This window comes from Typopeltis vanoorti, chromosome 8 (assembly GCF_054136105.1).
Source record: "Typopeltis vanoorti isolate ZY-2024b chromosome 8, IOZ_Tvanoo_1.0, whole genome shotgun sequence".
NCBI lineage: Eukaryota > Metazoa > Arthropoda > Arachnida > Uropygi > Thelyphonidae > Typopeltis > Typopeltis vanoorti.
In genome coordinates, this window is record NC_143556.1 from 16,867,393 (window position 1) to 16,894,986 (window position 27,594).

Genomic DNA, 27,594 nt, shown 5'->3' on the forward strand with positions numbered 1-27,594 from the left:
GCTTGTCTTCCCATATTCTTTTCTCTGCTTCTCTTGAAATCTTTTTTCTAATACTAACTTCCCCCCACCATCACAGGGATTCAATGCCCTGCCACTGTGTTTGCTGTGCAGTACAATCCATGATCTGGAAAAGGAATTTCAGATAGCATTGCACTACTTTGGCCTCTGCTTCAGCAAGACGGGTGGTCCTAGGTGGCCTGGCCAGGATCAGTTGGCTTGTGGGCTTGCCTACAAAGATCACTAGTGTGCAGTAAGTCTCCTTCACCATGGTCCAGGAACAGGGCTAAAGACTTGCTGTGGTGCCAGTATGGCAACCAGGTTAATCCTGGTATTCTACTTCTGAGTGCAGTCATGGCTTGCCTGAGAGTGAGCATCCATGTATGAATCCATAGTGAGTGGAGAGCTCTGGGACTGTCCACTTGGAAAAAATATCACTCTTCTTCATCCAGAAGGATTAGCAGGATCTCAAAACCAGTCAAGAAACTCTATAAGATTTAGAATTTTGGAGAAAGCTGTGTCTAATAAGAATGATTTTAGAGAACATGTTCCCTCACAAGAAGATAAAACAATTAATATACTTAATGTTTGTAAGAAAATTTTTAAGAAAGTGCCCCAAAAGAAAATAGACATGGAGAAGTCCAAACAGAGAAATAAAAAATGAAATAGATTATATACTGTGTAATAATAAAGAAATAGTCCAAGATACCTCAGTACTAAATCAAGTAAAAAACAGGAAGTGACCACTGGCTTTAAAATAAACCCCAAATTGGAAAGAATAAAATAGCTAAACAACAAAAAAATCTAGAAGTTTTGACTTAAAACCTATTGAAAACAAGAAGGATTACAAAGAAAAACTTGATCAAAAACTAGACTTAATAATCATATTGAAGAAGGCATAAATAAAATAAGCAAAAACCTAACAGAAGTAATAATCTCAGCAGCCGACAAATTCAAAAGCAACATACAACAAAAAGACCATAAACTTTCAGAGGAAACCTTACAACTACTGAAAAGAGATGAAATATGAAACAAGACAAAAACTTAACTTCTAAAATAGAATATGCAGAACAATAAGGAAAAAGATGAGAAATGAAATAAGATCTTATAACACTACAAAAATAAAAGAATTAATTGAAAACAATAAAAATATGAACATACTAACAAAACATTTATCAGTTGGTAAAAAAGTCAAATGACTGCAATAAAAGATAAGAATGGAACCACGATAAGGAACCAAGAACAAATCCTAAGCAGACTAAAAGAATTTTATAAAGAACTATAATGATCCTTCAATAGATAAATCAAATATAAATAACTCTTCCCCATCACATATGGAATTCATCTCCCCATTCACTTCAGATGAAATAAAACAAATGGAAAATGTCCTGGTGAAGACCTAATTCACATTAGAATTAATTAAATGGGGAGGAAACAACATAATTCACCATGTCACAAACTTACTAAATTTATGCTTAGAAGAGGGGAAGATACCAGAAAACTGAAAAAATGCTGCTCTGATAATGTTATTTGAAAAAGGAGACAAAGAAGTATTGAAATTGATAGACCAATTAGTAATCTGTACAAAATTCTCACAAAAGTAATAACAAACTGGTTAACCCCTCTTCTAGACTCAAATCAACCAGCAGAACAAGCAGGATTCCGTGAAGCCTTTAACACAATTGATCATGTTCATGCAGTAAAACAAATAATAAAAAAAGCAGAAGAAAAAAAAAATTGCCTCTCTGTTCAGCCTTTATTGATTATGAAAAAGCATTTGATTCCATCAAAACTAATGCAATAATCAATGCACTCCAGAATCAGGGAGTTCATGGAGTATACAGGGTGTTCGGGATAAATTTGACATATTTATAATTAATTATATTTTTCCGTAAGTTATATGTATTAACACACACTTCTCTTCATTTAAAAGGTTGGACCCTTCTTCATTCATATACAAGATGTCAGAAAGGATGGATAGCTGGAACCCACCTGAATCATGGAAGAGAATAACTTGTATCATGATGATTCGTGCCGGCCATCAAAATAAGGATATTTCGACTGCTGTCCAATGCTCCCTGAATACAGTAAAAACAATCAGGCATGAACTAGAGACTTGCAATGGTGACTACGAGGATGTAGCAAGAAGAAAGATCCCTAGCAGACGATCTGATTGCGTTCGTACAGCAGAATTCCTCGCAAATCTGCAGGAACAGGTGTTGAAGATCCCTGGCATTGGAATTCGGGCTTTGTCACGTGAAATAAATGTTGCAGCCTCTACTATGAAGCTTGCACTCAATGAAGACCTCCGCTACTACTCATACAAGCGCCGCAAAGGTCAGCTGCTTACAGAAAAGGCCCGTGAAAAACGTTTGATAAACGCGAAGAAACTTCTAAGCAAAGTGAAACATCCTGCGGAACCACAAACAATCTGGTTCTTTTCCGATGAGAAAAACTTTTGCCAGGATCAAAAACACAACACGCAGAATAACAGATGGCTTGCATACAGTACAAAGGACATTCCTCGTGTAATGCAGACTAAATTTCCCCAAACTGTGATGGTTTTCGGATGTGTATCCTCTGAAGGCAATGTGATGCCTCTGCATTTTTTCCAAGAGGGCCTCAGGTTGACTTCAGATGGCTACGTGGAGTTGCTAAACACTGTAGTCAAGCCCTGGATAACAAGGGTAGCCAATGGTAGGCCGTATGTATGGCAGCAGGATTCGGCCCCTTGCCACACCTCTGGGAAAAGTCAAAAATGGTTGTCTGAAAATTTCTACGACTTCACCAGTCCAAATGTTTGGCCTCCAAACTCCCCAGACCTTAACCCCATGGATTATTTTGTATGGGGCGCAGTTGAAAAAGACACCAATCGCACTTCCAGTAATACAAAAGCCCAGTTAATGGATAAAATTAAAACAGTTTTTGCGGCCCTTCCCAGGGAGACTGTAGCATCAGCTTGTTCGAGGTTCCGAAGCAGGATTGAAGCTGTGATCGATGCTAATGGTGGTTATTTTGAGTAAATCTTGTTGATAGTATTGTAATTAACTCTGCCTGTAATGTTTTTTGTCAATTCATTAAATTTAATAGATACAAAGAAGATTTTCTTTTTCCTTACGAAACTGTCAAATTTATCCCGAACACCCTGTATATATGGGCCTCCTCCAAGAAATATACCACACTGCAACAATCGAACTTCACATGAATAGCAATAAAATATCAATTGAAAGAGGTGTCTGACAAGGAGACTCTCTATCACCCACAATCTTTACAGCAATCCTTCAAGAAATATTTAATAATATAAACTGGACAAACCTTGGTATAAAAATTAATTACAGAAACTTTAACACATTTAAGTTATGCAGATGATATTATTATTTTTGCAAACACTCCAGAAGACCTTAATATAATGATAGAAGACCTATATCATGAAAGCAGAAAAGTCAGTCTAAAAATAAACAGAGAAAAAACTAAAATGTTTAATCATTTTGTAACACCAAAAAACAATAATAGAAACAATTTCTTGGAAAGAGTCTCTTCATATGCATACTTAGGTCATCTCGTTAATCTAAACTGTGGACTCCAAAAGGAAATGAATAGAAGAGTTCAACTTATCTGGAGTGCATTCAGAAAATTGAAAAGCATTTTTCAAAACAATGATGTCCCACTCTGTTTAAAAAGGAAGACATTTAACCAGTGTATACTTCCAGTCATCTCATATGGTTGTGAAACTTGGTCTCTGACAAAAGCACTGACAAATAAACTAGCAACAACTCAAAGAAAAATGGAGAGGCTGATGCTAGGCATTACATTAAAAGATAAGAAATGAAACACCTGGATAAGAAGCCAGATTCGTATCACTGACATCATTCTTCACCACAAGTGAATAAAATGGAAATGGGCTGGACATCTATCCAGAAGAAGATGAGCGATGGACCACCATGCTAATGAACTGGATTCCAAAAGAAGGGAAACGAGACCGAGGACATCCTAAAAGATGGTGGAGTGATGAATTGTCAAATGTTGTTGGGAAAAATTGGTCAATCATTGCCAAGAACAGAGAAAGGTGGAAGGAACTGGAGGAGGCCTTCGTCCAGCAGTGGACAGAAAATGGCTGAAAAGAAGAATACTTAATGTCCTAGAGGGGATCCAATTTGATGACATCTTGGATATTTTTCTTGAGGAAGACAAAATGGACACTGGTCATCGACAATTTTCCAAAAAGAAAAAATTCAAGACCAATGAAAACAGGACCTTACAATATTGGAAGTCAGATGACACTACCAAAAATAATAAACATTTTCACAATAGAACTTCCATGGATTTTATCAAAACATTGATGACATCAAGCTCTCTTTCAGAAGTATAAACCAATGTGTTTTTGTCTGTGGCAAACATCTGAAGCCTAGTGACAATCCAGCATTATGAAATATAGCCATCATTCATAAGGACAGGACAGGGGATGGGCCTGTCCACAGAGTAGTTACCATCCTTGTATTCTACAATACCCCCTCCCTCCCTTCAAGCAAGTCCCACTTAATACAGATGTAGAGGCAGTTGCTATCTGACTCTCAGTTGGATCAGTTATAACAGTATGCTGCATCTACTTACCTCCTCCTGCAGATGTCTCTCATGTTCACCTTGATGACACTATATTGCAATTACTATCCTTTACTTTTAATGGGAGATTTAAACAGTCACAATACTCTGTTGGATAGTGGCCAAACTACCATCAAGAAAAAACATGCTGAATGACAATAATCACTCTCTCTTGAACACAGGAAGCAACACCTTCCACATGCCTCCCTGAGCATTCTCTGCCATTTTTAGCTATCTTCTTGCCCCCCCCCCCACCTCTTCCCACTGTTTAAGTGGGAAACTGAAGACAGCCTGTTTGGGAGTGATTATTTCCCCATGTTATCTACTTTTTTTTTGCATAGGCAACCATATGCTATATCACAGATATCATGAAGGAAAATCAAGCAAGATGACTGGCTCAACTTCTCTTCCTTAGCAGAATGTATCTGTGGCCAAGTCTCATGTGATCACTGAAGTTAAGCAGTCCTGTTAGTAGTTGGGAAGGTGATTGCCTGGGAATCCTGTGGGCATCCATGTGGTGAGTGGGGAGCACTGAGACTGAAACAAACTCCCTTTGAGTATGAATAATTGTTCATTCTCTGGTTTATTAGCGACCTTCAGAAGTCATGTTCAGAAACCAGGTGCTTAAAATTCAAGCCGTTGGCTGGAAAAGGCCTGAGTTCAATTCTCGTCTTGATGAGAAGAATCTTTATATGGACTTTTTCAGTTGAAGGTGAGTTAGCTGATCTCATATGGAGGTAGCCGGATTTTTTTCTCCTGGAAACTTGGGTTTTTCATCTTGCATACAGACAAATTGGCCTTGAGAACATGCACAATTTACAGACAAAAAAAAATTGCTAGTGGTGACGGTGGGCGGTAGTTGGCATTGGTGTAGATGATGGTGGTAGTGACAGTTCGGTATGGTTGGTGGATTAAGTGGTGGAGACAGAGAGTTGTAGAAGTAGGTGCCCTCACTGAGTCTTTGGACTCCTTGGAGGTGTCACATAATAATAATAATTCTGTGATACAGTGAATTATGTGACAGTGTATTACACAAGCACTACTACTTCAATTCCTAAAGCATGTAATAAGTTTCTACTTTTCCCTAAACTGTGGTGGAACACTGATTGCACAGCAGCCAAGGAAACTCAAAAGAAATCTTTGCGTATCTTTTGTAAATACTCCACAACAACAAGCCTCATTACTTTCGCACATGCTCAAGCCCAAGCAAGACATCCATCGTCAGAAGGAATCCTGGGTCCAATACCCATCTTCTATAATGAGAGCAACCAGTGACAAAGGAGTCTGGGATCATAGAAAAGCATATGGCAGATATACCACTCACCCACCCGCTCTCCATCCTTAACATAATGGATGCATATTTTCCAACACTTTTAGGGAGATTTTTGCCAAAAATTGAACATGGTATTCCCTGAAGTTCCTTGCACAAAAATATAAATAACAGAAAAACAACAAATTCTGTTCTCTTCAATTGGCATAGAAGACTACAACATATCAGCTTTCATTTCTTGCATTTACAAAGCAAGAAATGAAAGCTGCTTTGCTTGGCTTAAATGTCACCAATTGGATCACCAGTTGGATCAGATTATTATAATGATGAAACTTATGCTATCTGCCATTCATCAACTGTGGAATCTATTCAGTAGAATTTTCTGTGAGAACATGTTCCCAGATTCTTGGCAAAATTCAATTTATTATTGGCTTTTCTAAGCCAAGAAATGATCCAAAATAAACTATCGCCCAGTTGCCTGACTAGTTGTTTGTGCAAAGTTCTGGAAAAAAATAGTTAATTTTCATCTTTTATGGTTTCAAGAGAGAAACAGTGTTTTTATTCAATAACTGAGCATACAACACTGCTTGGAGATTTGAAATATTAAAAGACCTACACAACTTTGGTCTCAGAGGGAAATTTCCCTCTTTTTTTTATTTTATTTTTATCCAACCAAATCTTCCAAGTCCTAGTGGGAACCAAATGCTCTTGATTGGTGTACTTGAGAGGAGAGAGTCTCACATAATTAGTTTTAAGTGTCATGCTTTTTGCAATCAGGGTTAACTTTGTAATGACCAACTTCCTCCAGCTGTAAGTAATGCTCTTTATGAGGATGACTTCACCATCTTATGTCATTCATGTGATATGAGAGTCATAGAAAAACAGCAACTGCAAACCATTGACCCTCTCAAAGTAGACAGATGCAAGTGGATTCAGATTCTCCCAGCAGAAGACAGAAGCAAATACTAACCTCTTTTGGATTGGAGAGGATAATGTGCAGTTGAAAAGTCACCTAGAACAATAATGCATTCTCTGTAACAAAAAGACGTATCCTTACTTCTCATTTGTCTCTTGTCTGTTTTATAATCCACTCCTTTTTTTTTTTTTAAATGTGTATTTTGTAAAATTTAAATAGCATTCTGTTTCAGACATTTAAAAGTATATTTTTACGGAGTTGTTGAATAATACATTAGAAAGGGAGACATAGAAGGAAGAGGTAGGGGATAGGGATATGCTTTCCATTACCAGACTAATTTTTATTTTGTTGTGTGTTTTTTAACATGGTATATGAAAATGTTCATTTTTTTTAATTTTTTTTTTATTTTGTGAAATTCTAATCCTTACAGTTGTTGTATTAGCCAATAATCAGCATTTTCCAATAATCAGTTATTAAACATATGTTTAATAACTATCATATTTTTCCTTTTCTAGGTTTTGATACCATCTCCATCACCATCACCTGACTCTTGTGTAACCAAGGTAATTTATCAAAATTGAAGTTCAGAACAAAAACTGATTATTTGTATGCACTTTATGCAACATAAAAGTATTAAGGTTGTATTATAAACATGATAAACATATATATAAACTGGATGTAGCTTGTGTTCTGACCAAAGCTAAACCACCAAAAGCCAACATGCCCAGTAAGGAAATTAAATCTCTACTAGAATTAAAGAAAAACAAGAAAATAATAATCACCAAAGCTGATAAAGGGAATGCCACAGTATTGTTTAACCAAAAGGATTACACAGCTAAACTGAAAGCTGTGTAATATTGTTAGATCGGGCTACTTACCTCCCTATCGAGTACAATCCCACCAACTCACAAATTAGAAAACTCCACAGGCTCCTTAAGAAGGTCACTTCTTGGCATGTGGAAATCACTTCTTCTTCTTCTACAGCTTCTCCCACTTAAGTGGGGTTACTGTTTGTTATGAGTCTCCTTGACACCTTCCTGTCTTGGGCTGTCACCAAATCCAAGTTCTTCAAGTCCTCTTCTATCAGCTCCCTCCATCTCTTCTTTGGCCGCCCACGCTTCTGCCTTCCTTGCACATCCATCTGCATGACCCTTCTTCCCACATATTCGTCCTCCCTCCTCATCACATGACCAAACCATCTCAACCTTGCCTCCTGTATTTTCGCTCCTAAGTTCGTAACTTTCACTGTTCCCCTGACATAGTCATTTCTCAGATGATCCTTTCTGGTCACACCGCACATCTACCTAAGCATTCTCATCTCTGCTACTTCCATCCTGCTGATGTTATTTTTCCTCAGGGCCACAGTTTCTATAGCATATGTCATAGCTGGCCTCACTACTGTCCTATACATTTTGCCTTTCAGATTGATCGGCACCCTCTTATCACATAACACTCCAGCCATCTCCCTCCAGTTCCTCCAACCCGCTTGTATCCTGCATCCCACTTCCTTCTCAGCTCCTCCATCTTCTTCCACTGTTGAACCTAAGTATCTAAAGTCTCTCACCTTCCTGATGACATTTCCTTCCAGCTTCAGATCTGTGTCCTGGCCACCGCCCGCTGCGCAACACATATACTCTGTCTTACTTCTGCTCAGTCTCATACCTCTCTCTTCCAGTACTTTTCTCCATCTTTCCAGTTTAGTTTCCGCTTCTTCTCTTGAATCTACACACAGCAAGATGTCATCTGCATACAACATTGTCCAAGGTGCATCTTCTCTCACCTCCTCTGTTACCACCTCCATCACAATATTAAACAGAAACGGACTTAATGCTGACCCTTGATGCAAGCCAACTGTTACTTGAAAACTTTCTGTCTGTCCCAAACAGGTTCGAACACTTGTCTTCACATTTCTGTACATTTCCCGCACCAACCTGACATATTTCTCTGGCACCTTCTTCTCCCTCAGCCACCTTCAGACTTCTTGCCTTGGCACTCTATCGTATGCTTTCTCCAGATCAATAAATACCAGATGTAGCTCCCTTTGTTTCTCTCGATATTTTTCCATCATCTGTCGTAACCCAAAGATAGCATCTGTTGTTGATCTACCAGGCATGAAGCCAAATTGTTCCTTTGCAATCTCCACCTCCTCCCTCAATCTACCATCAAGAACCCTTTCTAGGATCTTCATTGTGTGGGACATCAACTTTATTCCTCTGTAATTTTTACAGTCTTGTGCATCCCCTTTACCCTTGTAGATGGGAACAAGAGTACTCTCCCTCCATTCCTCGGGTATATTTTCCTGTTGGCAAACTTTCATGAACGGGTCCCACAGCAGGTCAATTCCCTCTTCCCCCAGTGCCTTCCATGCCTCCACTGGAATTCTGTCGGGGCCCACCGCTTTTCCATTCCTCATCCTCTTCATGGCCTCCGTCACTTCCATTCTACTGATGTTCTGCACCATCCCCTCAGAAGGCTGCCCATCTCCTCTGTGAGTCCTTGCATTTTCCTCATTCAAAAGTCCCTCAAAGTATATTTTCCATCTGTTTCTTATGTCCACATCCCTCCATAATACTCTTCCTTCAGCATCTTTGATCTGCCTCACATGTAAGATGTCCTTAGCTACTTTATCTCTACATTTTGCTAGTTGGTAAATTTTTCTCTGTCCTTCCTTTGTTTCTAATTGATCATACAGATCTTGATATGCCATGGCCTTCGCCTGTGCCACAGGCGTGTGGAAATCACTAACAAATTAAAACCATTTAACTCCATACCCCCCCCCCCCCCGTATTTATGGACTCCCAAAAATACATAAGGAAAATGTGCTATTACGTCCCATAGTGGATGGCATTGATTCCCCCACATACAAATTAGCTAAACATTTGGCCAAAGTTCTCTCACACTATACTGGCAACACACCTTCACACATAAAAAACTCAGCCCACTTCAAAGCCAGCATAGAAAACCTTACACTCAAACACACTGACATAATGATCAGTTTTGATGTCTCCTACTTATTCACAAATGTCCCACTCAAAGAATGCTTAGAGCTAATCCAAGCTAAGTTTACTCCTGATATCACAGCCCTATTTCAGTTCACAATAAACTCAGGCTATTTTGTTTGGCAAGGAAAATTCTACAAACAAATAAATGGGACAGCCATGGGTTCTCCACTCTCCCCACCCTTGGCCAACTTTTATATGGAGACTTTTGAAGAGAAAGCCTTAAACTCTGCAACCATTTGGCTTCGCTATGTTGATGATGTGTTCGGTATTTGGCCACATGGCTCTGATGCACTCCTCTCCTTCCTAACACACTTAAACAACCAACACCCCAGAATCAAATTCACCCTGGAAGAGGAAAAAAACAACTGCCTTCCTTTCTTAGACACACTAGTCACCCGCCAGCCTGATGGAACCTTGGTTTTCTCAGTCTATAGAAAACCTACCCATACAGGCAGATACATTCACCAACAATCCTACCACCCCTCCTCGCAACAATATGGAGTCATTAAGACACTACACAAACGGGCTAAACTTATCTGTTCAAATGACAATGCCCTAACCACAGAACTAAACCACATTCTCAACACTTTCTCAGCCAATGGCTGAGAAAGTGTTGAGAATGTGGTTTAGTTCTGTGAGAATGTGGTTTAGTTACCCCCCCCCCAAAAAAAAAAAAAATCCAAAAAATATTGAAACCAGTAAACCACAACCCCTCTCCCCCCTCACAACAAGGATTACTCTAAATCCATCACCATACCCAATATCCGAGGCACCTCGGAAAAAATTACAAAAATCCTAAAAAAACATGACTTAACTTCTTGTTACAGACCATATAAAAAATTGGCATCCCTTATCTGCTCTACTAAAGACCAACCTCCCCCCCCCATACATACCTGGTGTATACCAGGTCCCTTGCAGCTGTACGCTGTCCTATTTGGCCAAACAGGCAGGACAGCCAATATCAGAATCTCAGAACACAAGGACTACATCCGTTTTCACCAATACAGCCACTCTGGTCTTGCTGACCATGCGCTGGATACCTGCCATAGAATATGGTCGAAGAAAGTCATGATAATACTCCGTAGTAAATACAAATATGAAAGGCTTTTCATGGAATCAGCTTCAGCCCTAAGAAACAATCCAAACCTCAACAAATTTGGCTGCATGAGACTGCCTCAAATTTGGGAAACCTACATCAGAAGACCTTCAGCCCAATCGCCCAAGAATACCAACATTGCCCGCTAGGGGGCACCATCAGGAATTTAGGAGAAATAATAGCTTCCTGCTTCTTCCTCACTTACTGTTTATTGTGCCTGCGTGCACGTGTCTTGTTCTTAAGTTTCTTGAAAATGGCAACGTGATGTTGGCTTGGATTAAGAGGTCTTCTGGTCCTGATGAAATCCCTTCAGTTGTTCTTGAAACTTGCACTCGTGAACTAACACCCATCCTGTATCATCTCTGCAATCTTTCACATTCTTCTGGTATCTACCCTTCAGCATGAAACAAGCCTGTATTCAACCCAATACCAGAGAAAATAGATAAAAGCCAGCCATCCAACCATCATCCCATTGTACTTAGTTCTGTTGAAAATAATGGCAGAAGCCATCAAAGTCAACTCACCAGTTTGCAAATTAATCAATGACCACCCAATGGTTTCTGGTACTCTTGGTCCACAGTACAACTTTCCTGTACACCCATCTATAGATTTAGGCTTTGGAAAAGGTTTGATGAAACCTTCATGGTTACCCTAGATATTTTCACTGCCTTTGGTTGGATTTGGCACAAAGTCCTGCTTACCAAATTATCATTTTATGTTCTTCCACCCACCTTCTGCAATTGGATTGCTAATGTCCTCTCTGGTCATTCACCACATGTCATGGTGAATGGCTTCTGCTTTTCATATTTCCCCACTGATGTCAGAGCACCCCAGAACTTTTGCTCACATTCTTTCTCTTTTTTTAAATGACCTATTGCCAACCTCAAATCCTATCCGCTTGCTGATTACAGTACATTCCATTTTTTTTTTTTTTTTTCATTTGACAGACCTTGTAATGGCAAATATTGTGAGCTACAAGATTTCTCATAATCAGAGCCTCAAACACTGCTCCTTGCTATATTTCAGTGGGGTGAAGACAACTATCTCAACTTCATTGCCATCGAAACATAGTCTTGCATTGTTTTATACAAGAAAGAGCACACTTCATCTCTCCTCACCTTTTGATAATAACCAGATCCACATACAAGATATTGCTTTTTGGCTGACTGACAACTAGTCATCAGCAAGAAGAGATATCTAACCTCTTCTGGCATAAGTATATCACATCCATAGTCTCCTTCACATCCCCCAAAAAAAACTATATGTCATTTTCTGCTCAAGGCATTATTCTCACCTGTGCAACTTGTAACACTGTACAAATCCCAAATCTTCCCTACCTTAGAATATTGATCTAAAGGAAGGTGTATTATCCTATATTCACATAGTGGTGCACCAAAAACATTTCTAAAAATGCTTCATGCTATCCTGAAGAGAATGATTCAGTTAATTAGTGATCCTACTCTTACAGACATTCTCCAGTCGCTGTCTCATAGATGCACTGTTTCTACTCTGCTTCTTATACAGGCATTTTCATGGGCACTGTTCTGTAAAATTTAAATAGTATTTTGTTGAATGTCAAACTTTCTTACACTATTCGTTCACTTTCCTCTCAAACCCATGAAAACCCAAACAGCTGCTAGTGAACATCATTCGCTGTCTAGTTCCAGACATACCAGACCACTTTCTCATTTTAATCTTTCATATTTTTTACCTCTGTGGTCTTGCACACACAGTTTTTTCCCTAAGGACTTCAACCTTAAGTTGCTAAAAAAAAAATGACAGGTTCCTTCTTTCTTCTTCACCACTTGTTTGTATCGCAACCTTTTCAAGTGCTCTCTCTCTTTATAAAAATGTTTCTTAAGTAAATGCATTCCCTATAATGCACTGGTTCTGTGTGTGTGTGTGTGGGGGGCAAGAATTAGGGAAGAAAGAAACTATTGATATTTTTCTTAAACAGCTGGAGGTTGTAGCTGTTGAGAAGCAGTTATGTGAGGAATTATGTTCCAGAGAATAGTGGCAGATGAAAGGAAAGTGAAAGAGAATCAGATTTAATAGGCTTGCAATTTGACTGTAAAAGGATGTTGGTCATCTCTTTTGCTTGTGTTTTTTACGTACTAATGATGAACGTCAGTTCAGTGGAGTAGCAGCCATAGAAGTAACTATAGTAACCGTCTCTGAGACAGCGATTGAAGTGAGTCATTAAGAGAGCAATCAGCTAAATCACACATAATCACAGCTAAAATTGGGACACATCTCTGTGTGTATTATGCAGATGTTTCCATAAATATGAGCTTCTATAAGTGCTGAAGTCCTATATTGCCTAATCTCAATCTTAAGGATGGACTTTCCATGTAAAACTCTGGAAAATTATTATCACAAACTATACAGCTTAAAATATTATATAATTAATGTTTTTCTTTTAATATATTTAAGATAAGACCACAAGGACATGTAGTGTTCTGTTTCTGGCAGATTATTTGCCTTGGTCATTTATTCTCTCTCTCTCTCTCTCTCTTAATTTCCAACTGTAATTCACTGAATGTGGTTCATGATATGTCTACCAAAATATCTGGACTTTTATCAGTCTTGGTCAGTTAAATATTCAACTGTGATTATGTGTAGCTCTGTCTAGGAAAGAGAAGATGAACTGATATTTTTGAAGCAAGGAAGGCAGGACTATTTTGGTAGCATTCAGTGTGATTTGATTATCCTCACCCCATGGAAGAATAGCAAGAAGGTCTGAATGTCTGAATTTAAGGCATTGGTTATAGAAGATCTTGAAATTTCTGATTTGACACTGTGAAGTTTATCAAATGAATTGAAGAGTAGAGTGTACATTATGGGTTATCTGCCAGTGAGATAAGGTTCTTGATTATAAGATAAAGATAGTAGGTGATAGAATAGAGTTCTGGAGCAAAGAGAGGAAGTTCCATCATGACTTGCAGTGAGTGATTGACTAGAAAGAAAGCTGTTTAACCAGTTATAAAGAATGTGTTATGAAATTGTCTCTATAAAGAATATTTTTACTTCAAGTGTTTAGTATTTACACAAGGGTTCAATTCCGATTGGTGCAATGATATTAACTTTATCTCATTTACACATTTGATAAAACAATATATACACTTTAAATAAAATTTAATAAGTACAAAATACTGGATCCAAGGCCTTCTAAAATAAATCGACACTTTAGAGAGTTTCTTATCCAAAAATATTAAAATCACCCATTCTCTGACTCATTCTATTACTGGATTGTTTAACATATACTTAATCACGTCTACCAGACTAAACACCTTGTTTTCACAGTAACAAAATGTTCATAGTCAGTTTCTTTGTTAGGGTCTTTTCCAAAAATATAAAATTTTCTTCTTTCTTCTCCATAGGATCCTTTTTTTATAGTGTATATACTGTACTGTATATAGCACACAATATTATTCCTCCTGTCTCAGTGAATTATAAATATTTCCTACCTCTTGCAGTTCTACCTAGACGCACAATTTACTAATTTTTGTACCAGAGAAAAAAATTTCTTCTACTACTTCATAAACAACAGGTCTAAGTAGAGCTCTTCATGTTAAACCACTTTACAGTTTCAAATTTCACCAATTGCTTTTTCCACAGAAATCCAGTGTCCTTAAGACAGTTCTTTAGGTTTTGTTCTGTTCAACAGTTCTGTTCTCTCATTATTCTTCTCATAAGATTCTAATGCTAGCCAATCAGTATTTGGATAATTAAAGTCTCCCATTATGATTACTCTTTTCACGCTTATCTTTTCTATTTGGTGATGCATTTCTTCATCACTAGCAACCAATCCATCAGGTTTGTAACAACACTCCACTATGTAATTGACCTTGTTAGATTTCACCTCATACCAGATGGCTTCAAACTCACTGCCACATGAAATACTGTTAGTAGTAGTACCACTACAATCATAGGTCTCAACTCTAACTGGATTCAAGTCATTCGATATCATTAGCAACATGCCCCCCCCCTCCTCTCCCATTCTCTCTATCCTTCCTAAATATACTGTACCCTTTACACTCAATACCAGGTGGTATGTCTGATTCTAATAGCCAGGTCTCACTAATGCCTACAATTTGAGGTTCCAACATATTGACTAAGTCAGCAAACTCTACCGCTTTGTTTCTGATACTCCTGGCATTTGTGTACAGAGAGAGAGAGAGAGAATTCATGTACATTAGAGAGAATGTTGTGCTTAGTTTGGAAGTAAGTAGTACATGTTGTATGAAGCAAGATGAAATCTACAGTAATGTTCTTTTTCTTGGCAGTGCCTTTGGAACTGCTCAGTTAAATGTATTCTTATTGCTAAAGTGATAATTTTTCGGGCATGCTTCGGCAAAATGAAGGAAAGAAGTTTAAGGAAACTTGCTTATTAGAAGAAGATGATATATGCAAGTATTATAATAAAGTGAGTTTTTTAACTTCTTTTATTGTGATTTAGAATTTAAGAGATAAGACAGAATGAATGAGTAGAAGCAATAAAAACTTAATAAAACAAAGGAAGATAAAAAAAAAAGGACAGAAAATTCCCATATAGTCAAGAAAAAGAACCTTTAGCTGAATGCTATATTCAAATTTTGTTTTATTATTATCATCATCATCGTCTACAGACCTCCATGGAGGCAAGAGGCTCATTGTGGGAGGTCCCTGCACTTAGCACATGCTTAGGCAATGCATTCCAATCACCCACCACTCTCCATGCAAAAAACTACTTCTCACCCTCTTGCTCACAAACAGCTTCCAGGGATGGCCTCTCATTCTCCTCCTGTTGATGTTTTATGAAAAATTTCACCCACATCTGGTAATTACCCTTATCGACTTATATGTCTTGATCATGTCTCCCTCTTCCTTCTGTCCATTCAGCTCTGTAATTTGCATTCTCTGAATCTGTCCTCATATTCCACATTCTAGTGGAATATGAGGACAGATTCCCAACTTAGTCACTCATCTCTGAACCCTCTCCAACATATCATCATCCTTTTGAAAACCAGGTGACCAAATCTGTGTACAGTAATCCATATGCAGCCTGATCAAAACTTTGTACAATGAAATCAAAGCATCTTTTCTTCTACATGTCGGTGTTCTCTGCATCATTCCCATAATCTTCTGTGTTGTCCTCACAGTTGTAGCAGAATGTCCACAAAATTCGAAGTCCCTATCCACCATCAGCTTCAGATCTTTCATCTCCTCCACTTCCTCTAAAATCCGGATTCCCAACCTGTGGGTCACAATCCCCAAGAGAGTCGCAAAGCTTTTTTGGTGTCATCATGGTTTTTTTTTAGCAGCAATTATTTTTATAGGAAATTTCACAACAGAAGTTTTCAACACTTATTTTATTTCAATATGGCTATGATGCAATATTCTACTAGTGTTTGCAACACTGCTTTTTGATAGATGAAGGAAAATGACTTTAATGTCCACTGCAGTAGATACTTAAAAAAAAATATGAAAGGCTTGCTCTGTTCATACATATTAAACATTTTATATTATTTTAATTATTTGCTATGGTGAGCCTTTATTATTTTTTCAAATTTCTGACACAGTAGACCTTGATTCACTTCCTAATAATAAAATACAAATGCAGTGTTATCATTAGAATAAAATTCTATGTTACAGATAGTAAACTGAAAAATATTCATTATGATGCAAAATTCAATATTAAAATTCATTTTTAATTGGTGTCTCAATGTTTGAATAACAGACTTTCAAATATACACCGTGAAATAAAGGTGAGTTGCTCTCTTAACGCAGTTGAAGATCACCCCATATGTTTTGCTGATGCTGCCATGTTTGCAATGATGCCCTTTTATGCAAATGTGGTGGAGGTTGCAGGTTTCTTGGCTATTATAAAAGGGAATTGCATCTTGAAAAAGATTGGGAACACTGCTCTAATATATCTCCATCAATTCTATACTCTGTATCCCATTCTCTGTTCAATTTTAAAACCTTACACTTTTCTACATTAAACTAACATCCCCACAGACACTTGCCCATTCAGATAGCCTGTTTAGATCCTCTCATAACACTCCCTAGCTTTGCATCATCTGCAAACAACTGCATATCACCATTTAAACTCTTTTCAATGTCATTTACATACAAATTAAACAATAATGGCTCTAAAACAGACCTCTGGGGTACATCACTAGTGACTTTCCTCTTCTGGGATATCACCCTCCCCTTTCATACACAGCCTGCTAATACCTATCAGACAGCCAATCTCCAGTCCCAATCTCCAGTGCCCAAATCTACAAAATCTACAACCCCATCGGTTCCAATTTAACTTCTAGTTTGTCATGTGGCAATCTATCAAAAGCCTTTGTAAAATCTAAATATACTACTGTACATATATTCCCCTTGTCTAATGTATTCGTCACCTTGTTATAATAAGAAAGCAGATTGCTAAAACACTATCTTCTTTTAACAAACCCATGCTGTCCATTAAAGAGAATTTTGCTGCTGTCAACCTAGTTCTGAATCCTTGTCTTAATAGCTTCTTCAACTCCAGACAAGCTGATTGATCTATAATTTGAAGCCTTAGTCTTAGCACCTCCTTTATCATGCAGAACAATTTTGCCATCTTTCCACCCACTTTGGAATCTAATCTAAGACTCATGTTAAAAATGTAAGTTTTTAACATGAGTTATAACTCCCTGGAACATTCCCTCAATACATGCAGTGATATACTATCAAGTCCCATTGCCTTGTTGACATCAAGCTTACTCAATTCCACATATACCTCCTACTCAGTCACCAGCATTGGTTCCTCCCCTATTCCCACTGCTTTCAAGTTCTGCATTATTGATTGAATACTTTAATGAACTGCTCATTAAACACCTCTGCTGTATCCTCCTCAGTGTTTATCATTCTCCCATTATCACTGGCCAACATCATTCATCAATGATTATTCTATCATAATCATTGCTCCTTCTACTGGCCACATATCGAAGAAACTCCCTAGGATTTCTTTTAGCCTCATTTGCTAACTGCTGCTCATACTGCAGTTTTTGCTATCCTTACCAAGCAAGTTATCTTTCTTCCTTGCTTGCTCTTTGTGCTCCTCATGTAACTGATTATCTCCACTTATCTTGCACCAGCTCTACAATGCCTTTTTTTTTTTCTTCCAGATTGCAAGCTTCACATCTTCAGTCATCCATTTTCACCTACCTTGTTTAATCACCTGACCCTTGGAATACACTTAGTCATTGCCTCTGCCAGATACTTTCTGAATAGAAACTGAGCAGCATTAATTTCCTTCCCATCTAATTCCTCATTCCATGATATCGCTGCAAGCTGCCTCCTGTGTTTCGTAATTACCCACCTTATAGTTTCACATATAACCCTTTCTCACAAAAGTCCCGATATGGCTGGCCACCACCACATGATCACTTCATGATTACTTTCATCAACTGGAGAAAGATGCGACACTTCATTTACAGCAATATCTTCTGATGAGATAATCAAATCCAAGCCCCTTGATCCATGTGTGGCCTCTGCTACATACTGCTTAAGATAGTTGTCCCTTAAAAACTCAATAAATTAATTTTCTTTGGTTCCTGATGCTATCTCTTCATTCCAATCTATATTACCATAATTGAAATCACCCATAATGATCACCTTTTTCTTATTAGCCAGACCAGTTTGCCTCAACATTTCCTTCTCGCCACCTACCACATTACCAGGTCTATAGCTACACCCTACTAAACATTTCATCCTGTCCCTCCACTTCACACCATACTGTTTTAAATAAATTCATTTTCTTTGGTTCCTGATAAATCTCCATCCTAGATGGGCACAACTCCTTTGCCATCATCAGTAGAACTCCTTTTCCTCCCTTTTTTGCATTGTCTGTCTTCATGAATGACTACATATCCCTCTATCTCTATTCATGTCAGAATGTCATCCTCATTTAACCATGTTTCATTTATACCAACAATTTTTAGGTGAATAAACTGTATCAATACTACAATTTCATTCTGTTTTTCGAATCTAGCATTTGTAGACATACCCACTAGCTCATTTTTGTTTCTGTAAAATAAGTCCCACTGATCCCGCTTCTCAGATTTGATATACACTTCTTGGTTTTGTATATGATGTCATTCTTTTAAAATGAATTTAATTGTGAGAGTTGAGAGGTAATGTTTTCTTGATCTCATATTATGTAAATTCTAGAATAGCCATATAGTTAATCCTCTGTATCTAAATCAAAAAATTTAAAGGTCAGATATAGGATAGTTAGAAGTTAATTTTTACTAATTTAATTTCCTCAAAGGATTCATTTTGTCAGTTTCTTTCCTTTAGAAGGAAAAGTGAATGATTTAACATATTGAATTATATCTATTGTATATATGTACTTATTTACAATAAATATTTTTTATTTTTATATTTGAGCTTTCTTCTTGGGAATTCACAACATATTAATCTTTGAAGTCAGTGTACCATCGTGGGTATGAATATGAAACATTCTAACCAACCACTAAACAAAAAAAATAAAATTATATAAAATATTGCTATCTCACTCTCCACAACTAACTATAACTAAAAGGTTGGATATGGAGCAAGGTGGGATTTATATGCAGCAATACTTCGATTGTTGATATTGTTGGGATTAAGTGTGTGTAGGTGGTGGGAAACTACTGATTGCTTTTTTGTGGATAATTTAGGATGATATAACTGTAAAAGTGAAATGTTGCAAGTCATTGATATATACATCACCAGGCAAAGAAACTAGCCCATTTTTATGTGATTCACAATATTTTGAAGCGTAAATAATTTTTAATGACACAAAATAAGATAAGATTACTTGGAGATTTTCTATACCATTAAGACAGCCACAAATACTAGCATTTGAAAATTCCACTTAAAAAAAAAAATTTAAACTGTATGTTAACCAATTTGTAAAAACATGCCTGTCTGATGTAAAGGGACATAATATACTAGTTAATTGGGTTCTTGCCTGATGGGCAGGACTAATCCCAAGATGAATATGTTAAGATGCAAAGGAACCTGTACAGGGGCTCTTCAGCCGAAGATCAAGCAGTTGATCTGATAGAATTTTCCTTCTGGAGACTAGGTTTTTCATCCCACAAAACAGAAAAATCAGTTAGAAGTTGCATGTGATTATAATATGCTATCCTCCTTAGATGCTTCAGTTATTCAAACCAAACCATAATTATCAAATGTCAAATCCAAAGTAAAAGTAGTAGAAAATATTCAAGAAGAATGCATTTGAGTGTATGTATGTATATAATCAGTTACTGATGTAGATAAAGCCATCAGAAATTTAAAATGTGAAGCCAGTTAGAGGTATGAAAGGGTTAGGATATAAGAGTATACAGACAGGGCATTTGAAATAGGAAATGATCTCCAATTCATATTAAGCAGGATAAAAATGTATTACATATTGTGTACAAAGGTTTTCAAAAAAATCAGTAAATATCTTTCAGAAGTGAATTTGTGCACCCAGATATACAAATATTATTCTAGAAAACATGGAGTTTCAAACCAAGAATCAAAATTTGGAGACTCATTGGCAGACTCTGAAGAAAACATTGATTAAAATTTTAATCAGTTTTAAATGAATAACAGTTCTATTCACTGTTAAATAGAAAAAAATAAGAACTCTATGAAGGACTCAAGAAGTTAGAGGCAGTGCCAGAAAAGAAGAAAGCCTGTCAAAAGTTCCTAGCCAGTAAATCAGATAATGAGCGCTCACTTTGCTGAGATCCATTAACATGGTGTATACAAACATGGCTCTTGACATGTTTGTAGAATTTGAGTCTCAGCTCAAGAAAGACCTCACAGGAATGGAAAAAATGCATGATAATCCCATTCCATAAAGGTGGTACAAAGAGTATTGTGTCTAACTGTTGACCTATCAGTATCTCTGGAGTGGTTGTGAAGATTTTGAAGAATTTGGTAAGAACTTGCATACAGAAATAGGTTGACAGGCAAGCTATACTTTACAAGGAACAGCATGGGTTTACTAAAGGGAGGTCATGTCTGAACAATTTGCTCTTATTTTATAATGTTATGTCTGAGTGTTGGATAAAGGGAATGGAGACACTGTGATACTGTTGGACTTTGCTAATGCATTTGATAGGATACTACATGATAGGCTGTTGCATAAACCGGGGAATATGAGATTGGAATGTAAGCTGTTGGCTTGGATAAGTGGCTGGCTAACTGGCAGACAGGTATCAGAAAGTGGTATATGGGAGGTGTGAATTGGCCGGATTTAAGGTGACCAGTGGTGTACCCCAGGGATCAGTCCTCAAATTGTTCAGTTTATATGTTAATGATACTGGAAAGGACCTGATAGGAGATGTTCAATTGTTTGCTGATAATGCAAAACAGAGAAATTGGGAATGCTACTGATATACAGCACTTATAGAATGATTTGAATAGGCTGGGACTTGGAAAATGATAATTTTTGTCATTTCAATGTTAGTAAGTATAAAGTGGTATGATCACTTTGCAATAATGAGATTTCCAGCAGTATTATACTGGTGAAACTTAGGGATCTTGTGGTTATAGTGGATAGGAATTTTAAGTTTAAAGGTCACATAGTAGAAATTGCAAATACAACTCAGAGGATAATTGCAATGTTGAAACAAACATTGATATTAGGATAAGGAAGCCATTTTGTCTTTTCTTTTTTACAATGCCTTGATATGACATTTGAACTACTGTGTGCAGATTTGGTACGATGGGTTCCAATAGGATAAAGAAGTTGTGGAAAGGCCGAAAAGAAAAGGTACAATGATACTGATTTTTGATTATGGAATGAGAATATGAGGCTAGATTGAAAGTATGTGGACTGCAGACACTTGTTAACAGGAGAAAGAAGGGGGATGATATGATAGAAGTCTGTAAACTTTTGAAAAGATCTTATAGAATATTGACTGATGAAATTTTTCATATGTGCAAGTTAAGTACAATTGTAATAAATTTAGTTTAATCCTTTATCCAAGTGTTAGCAAACGAAGTTTGCACCTGAAAGTATCTTCAGGACTGGGATAAGTTAATACAACACTGGGCAACTCGTTGCAAAGGTGGAGCAAGATACCAACTCTCCTATCTCAGTATCTCCCATAATGCAAAACACATCTCCTTGCAGATATGTATAATGTTATGTATTAAGGGAAGGGCCACTACCCAGACTAGTTTCGACCTTTATTGAGTCTCTTCAGTGGGAACCAGGCCCAAGTGGAGATACCAGGCAGAAGCATTAGCAAGGTCATCTCCTCCTATAGGAGCTGCCAAACGGTGTGCCACCTTTTTATTAAATTACTCTGGATTTAGAGAAAGATGTTGAAAGTTTATTTTTCACTTGGTCAGACTATAATAAATTTAATTTAATTATAGTCTGACCAAGTGAAAAATAAACTTTCAATTTCTTATTCCCTTCAAGTTTTCTCACACCTGATCAATTGCCTCAGTAGCCTCTGCTCCCTAATCATTGCTCTCAAATTCTGCATGATGTTACATTTACAAGGATGAAATATCTTTATGAATTGCTAATTTAACATTTCTACTATATCCTCCTCAGTGGTTATTCTACCATTTTAACTAACCACATCCCTATGATTTCTTTTGGCCTCATTAGTTAACCACTGCTCATACTGCACTTTTGCTACCCCATATTTGTTTTGCTTGCTCCACCTTTGCAACGAGTTGCCTGGTGTTGTACTACCTTACCCCAGTCCTGAAGATACTTTCAGACGCAAACTTTGTTTGCTAACACTTGGATAAAGGATTAAACTAAATTTATTATAGTCTAACCAAGTGAAAAATGAACTTTCAACATATTTCTCTAAATCCAGAGTAATTTAATAAAAAGGTGGCACACCGTTTGGCAACTCCTATAGGTAGAGATGACCTTGCTAATGCTTCTGCCTGGTATCTCCACTTGGGCCTGGCTCCCACTGAAGAGACCTCAGTAAAGGTCGAAACTAGTCTGGGTAGTGGCCCTTCCCTTAATGCATAACATTATACATATCTGCAAGGAGATTTGTTTTGCATTATGGGAGATACTGAGATACTAGTGATGTTAGCTTGCTCCACCTTTGCAACGAGTTTCCCGGTGTTGTACTACCTTACCCCAGTCCTGAAGATACTTTCAAGCACAAACTTTGTTTGCTAACACTTGGATAAAGGATTAAACTAAATTTATTATAGTCTAACTAAGTGAAAAATAAACTTCCAAGTACAATTGTGTGTGGTTAAGAAAGGAGTGAGAGCTAGACTCTTTTCTCACAGAGCAGTGAGTGAAACAGTTTGCCTGTTGATGTTGAAGTGGTGAGTGCTTCTAGTGTTAATGATTTTAAGAGAACATGACAGCTAGTGTGGGTATGGCCTCCCTCAATGAGTTCCTGACTCCCTGAATGTTTCTAATGATTATGATAATAATATTATATAATTAAACTTACCATTTCATCTCTCCCTCTTCTTTTTTTTTAGGATGATATTGATGCTGATTCATTACCATCCACATCAACTTCTCAACCAGTCAATATGTGCAAGGTATTCTTAATGGTTTCTTAAACATTTTGAAAATAATAATTTTAGTTAATGTGTATAGTGGAATAGTCTGTATGCTGTAAATTAAAAATGCTAGAACTAGTTTAAATGTTATTTATTTAATAATGATTTTCAGGATTTCAGAAAGTCTTAATCTTTAAAGCAATTAATGATTCTTTAAACACCCAACCAGCCATATGGACCAAATACATCAAAAATATATGCTTCGTATCCATATAATTTTTTCTATAATATTCAAAAATTATATTGACTTCAATGGACACTTCGCATACCTGGACATATATACATGTTCAGATTAGTACGGTGGTTAATCTTGGATGGTGAACAATTATCCTGTAAAAATTAAAATATTAATGAATACAGTATTTTTCATTTCAATTAAAAAAATGCTTGTTTTAATATTGCTAACTTTTGCTAATTCTAAAACTATAGTATATGTTGTAGAATTCATGTTGTAGAATTCAGGTTCAAGTTGTGACTTTCTTTGCTGTTCAGCAAAGGAAGCCATAACCCTTGGAAGCTGAACATAATAAAGCATTCAGCAAGAGAGAGAGAGAGAGAGGTGGGGATGGGTGGGACAAACACCATTTAAGGTTGGCATTTTGCTTGATTTATTTATTGTAGTAAGTACCAAAATCCAGTGTTAATTTAGAATGTAGTGAACCCACTGGTTTTCAGTGCTTTTGACAAAATGCATAAACACACTTATTAGATTCATTTTATCCATCATACCTGTTGGATAAAATAAATTGATTGGACAGATTTTGTTGAAATTTTGTGTATTTCAAATAATCTTTTTCTGACATGCATCATTGTAAAGGCATAGAATATATTATGAGAAGTCTAACACATTTCAAGACTAGTTTCTAATATGCAGCTTTTTTTACAAATTGTTCTGTTTTTGTCTGGTCACTGATTTGATCAGCTCTTGAATTTGTCCTGGTTTGCTAATCCTTGATTTTTATTCTGTTTAAACTCTGATTTCACTCCTGTTAATATCTGTTTAATTCCTGCAATTTTCCTCAAACTTTGTATCAGTGATCTTTGGTTTTTGTTCAATCATTATTTTTAACCCAACTTTTTCTGATTCATATTTTCACATTTTTTTGAATACTGTCTTGTATACTACTAGCTTGATTCTTTGGCTTATTTCTCACTAGTTTATGTATTTATTAAGCTGGCTTTTCCCACATCGACCTTACTTATTCTATTATGTATTAACATATTTAATTTGGCATTTCACTAAACATTGCCTAAATAGCTAAAATGTGCAATACAGCCTGTGCTACAAGTTCATTGCTGAGAATGTAGTTGGTTGTAAACATATAAAAGCGTTTTCAGTTGATGTTGTCTAATATTTGAATTAATTAATTCTTATACAGTTTGTTGAACCATCTCTGTTTTCTTTTTACTCTGGAGCCCATGCAAATCTATTTGCATGGGCTCAAAGGAAGAAAACATTGAAGTTATCATTTCCTGATATATATCTTCAAGAGATGTACAGGATGTTGCACTGTCAATTCTTTTAGCAGTCTTGAGTGAAACTATGAATGAAAAAGTCAATTAGTGACAAGTTCTTAGGAGAAATAGCATAATCCATGACCTTTAGATAATACTAAAATTTCATCTTGACCGCTAATAGAATTCGCTTTGAGAGTGGTAATTTATCTTCTTTTCAAAGCTAAACTACCTCCTCCTATAACAACAGTCTTATCACCACAGCATGCAAAGTCAAGGTTATTCTGCAAGATAAAAAAAATAATTTTGCAGAAATATTTCTTTAATGCTCCGTGACTGTTCTACTTATCAGCCCATCTCTTTTGTTACTGTTAGCCAAGTTATTAAACATAATAATCTCATTGAAGTGCTGGTTGGGATGATAATTTAAAGAAAACTCAATACCTTTCATGCACATTTCCCAAGATCCACAAATCTGTTATTGATTGTATTGGTTGCCCTACTTATAAATTATCTAAGTACTTTCTGCTTTCATAGGGAATTCCCCCTCTCATATTAAGAATACATTAGCCTTTGGAAATAAAATTTGACAAATACTTAGATTTGAAATACTTTGATTATCTGATTAGCTCAGATGTAGTTGCTCTTCACCAACATTTCTCTATCAGATAGAGAATTACTCAAGCTAGCTTTTCCTTTTGAAGATGTTAAAATTTTTTATTTTTTTGTTTTCACTCTAGATTTGCCATTTAACTTAAATTATACCAACAAATTGAAGATCTTCTTCCTATTCATTTTAGAAATTATGGACTTTACAACTGTGTTATAAATAACTCTTTTAATTTCCCCACATTTCGATCTTCATATTAAGATCATCATCTGGAGCATATACAAATATACAGGACAAGCTGAGTTACATTACGTACAGTAAGCTAGAGAAACAACGATTTGATCACAGGTTATTTTACTGGCATGACCTCTAGTAAAAAAAAAAAAAAAAAAAAAATTAACTAATTATTTAAAAACTACATCAAGCTAAATTCCATTTACAATAACACGAGCAATGCTTGCTCATTTGCAATCTTGCAATTTGGAATGGTTCTTCGTATGGGCTAGAAAATTTTATATTCAAAATAAATACAAAGAGGAAACCAACTAATCAGCCTTTTTAGATTTGCCGATAGTTTGCCAAACAAGATGGCAGTCTTCACTTTTAATGTTTCAGAAGAAAACTTGCAAGGGCCATTATATTCATGCAAAGTCGCATCATCATCGTATTAAAAAAATTAGGACTAATAATCATCATGCCCATGTTCTGCAGTTGACTTATCACATAAAGTATTATATTACATCAAAACAACAACCTTCTTGAAGCCTCTCTACAGCTATATAGGCCTGCTTCTTCTCCTTAAGAAGAAAATAATCAGATTCCACTTTACATATGTTAAAGGAATATCAGAATGTATTGCAAAAATTTTAAAACGCTCTCAACATTTATGTGGCATGTCATCCTGTTAGAAAAATTTCCATCTTCAGGCTCAAGGTATTTGATATAAGATGTATGTTCCTTATGACTGACAAAGTTAGATCTTTTAGAATGCCTGAAAAACAATATTAATTTTTCATGCATGTACCATATCCCTTGATCTTGTGACCTATATTGTTTTTCATATAATCTGAAAGGTCTAATTTTGTCAGTCATAAAGAACATACATCTTATATCAAGTACTTTGAGCTTGGACATTCTGGTCTTTCTGAACATGCCATCTCTATTTAGCACACTGTTCTGTGAAATAAGACAAAAATTCTACATAAAAGCATATTCCTTATGGAATGCCTTTATAAATAAACTTGTGAAACATATTACATTGTCCAAACTTAAATAGATCTAATGTCATACATTTTTCTCCTTTGTGTCAAATAGTACTTTTTCAGTCTGCTATCCTTTCCTAGTTTTTTTGAAATTAGGAATTGATTACTGTTTATTACCATGCTAAAGCTATTGTAGCATTTTTAGAATATTTGTTAATTGTATATTATTTTATTTCATTTTTAGTTGCACTGATAATGTTTTACATAAATCTGTGATTAAAATTTTATTTAATGTGAGCTCAGTTCTTTAATTTCTAGCAGTATGGCTACTTTTCTTCTAATTCTAAGAACGAGTTGCTTATAGGTATGTATTTTATATGTCCCATTTATATCATATAATCATAGCATTTTAAGGTATGCAAAAATTAGATCCTTTTATATTCTTATAATTTCTTGATTATTTATCTTAAACTGAAAATCTGATTCTGATAATCCCAATTTGGCCTGAACCCAGTACGTTGTTCTTCAAGTTTCTCTTTCATAATTTTTCTTAATCTCTTTTCAAGTATGGTTGCATTTATCATGTGCTCAATATGAAAATTCCTTCCTTAGCGTTGTTTTATTTCCATTTTTTGTAGATGGTAATCTGAGAGATTTACTTCAGTTTTTATATCTCTATATTTGAGAATTTGTGGATGAATATCATTCACTTCATCTGAATTTCCATCTTTCATATTTTTGATAGCTTTTTCTACCTTTTATACTGAAATCTACTCATGATTACATTCTTCTTTTTGAATATTTTCTGCGTCCCCCCCCATCATCAGTTTACTGATATGTACCCACACGGAGTGTTCCAGCCTAGCTGACTGAGTGGTTAGTGTGT

The 27,594-nt window shown here is 36.3% G+C and overlaps 1 protein-coding gene across 3 annotated transcripts in view; it reads left to right on the forward strand.

Annotated features, from left to right (window-relative positions):
- The window catches only part of LOC150103763 (cellular tumor antigen p53-like), a 357,156-nt gene that overhangs the window by 168,027 nt on the left and 161,535 nt on the right, over nucleotides 1–27,594 (forward strand). For all 3 annotated transcript variants that reach the window (XM_090396534.1, XM_090396535.1, XM_090396533.1), the window contains 2 exons: nucleotides 7,298–7,345; nucleotides 23,358–23,420. In XM_090396534.1, coding sequence (XP_090252660.1) covers nucleotides 7,298–7,345; nucleotides 23,358–23,420 — 111 coding nt within the window. The remainder of the gene's footprint in view (nucleotides 1–7,297; nucleotides 7,346–23,357; nucleotides 23,421–27,594) is intronic.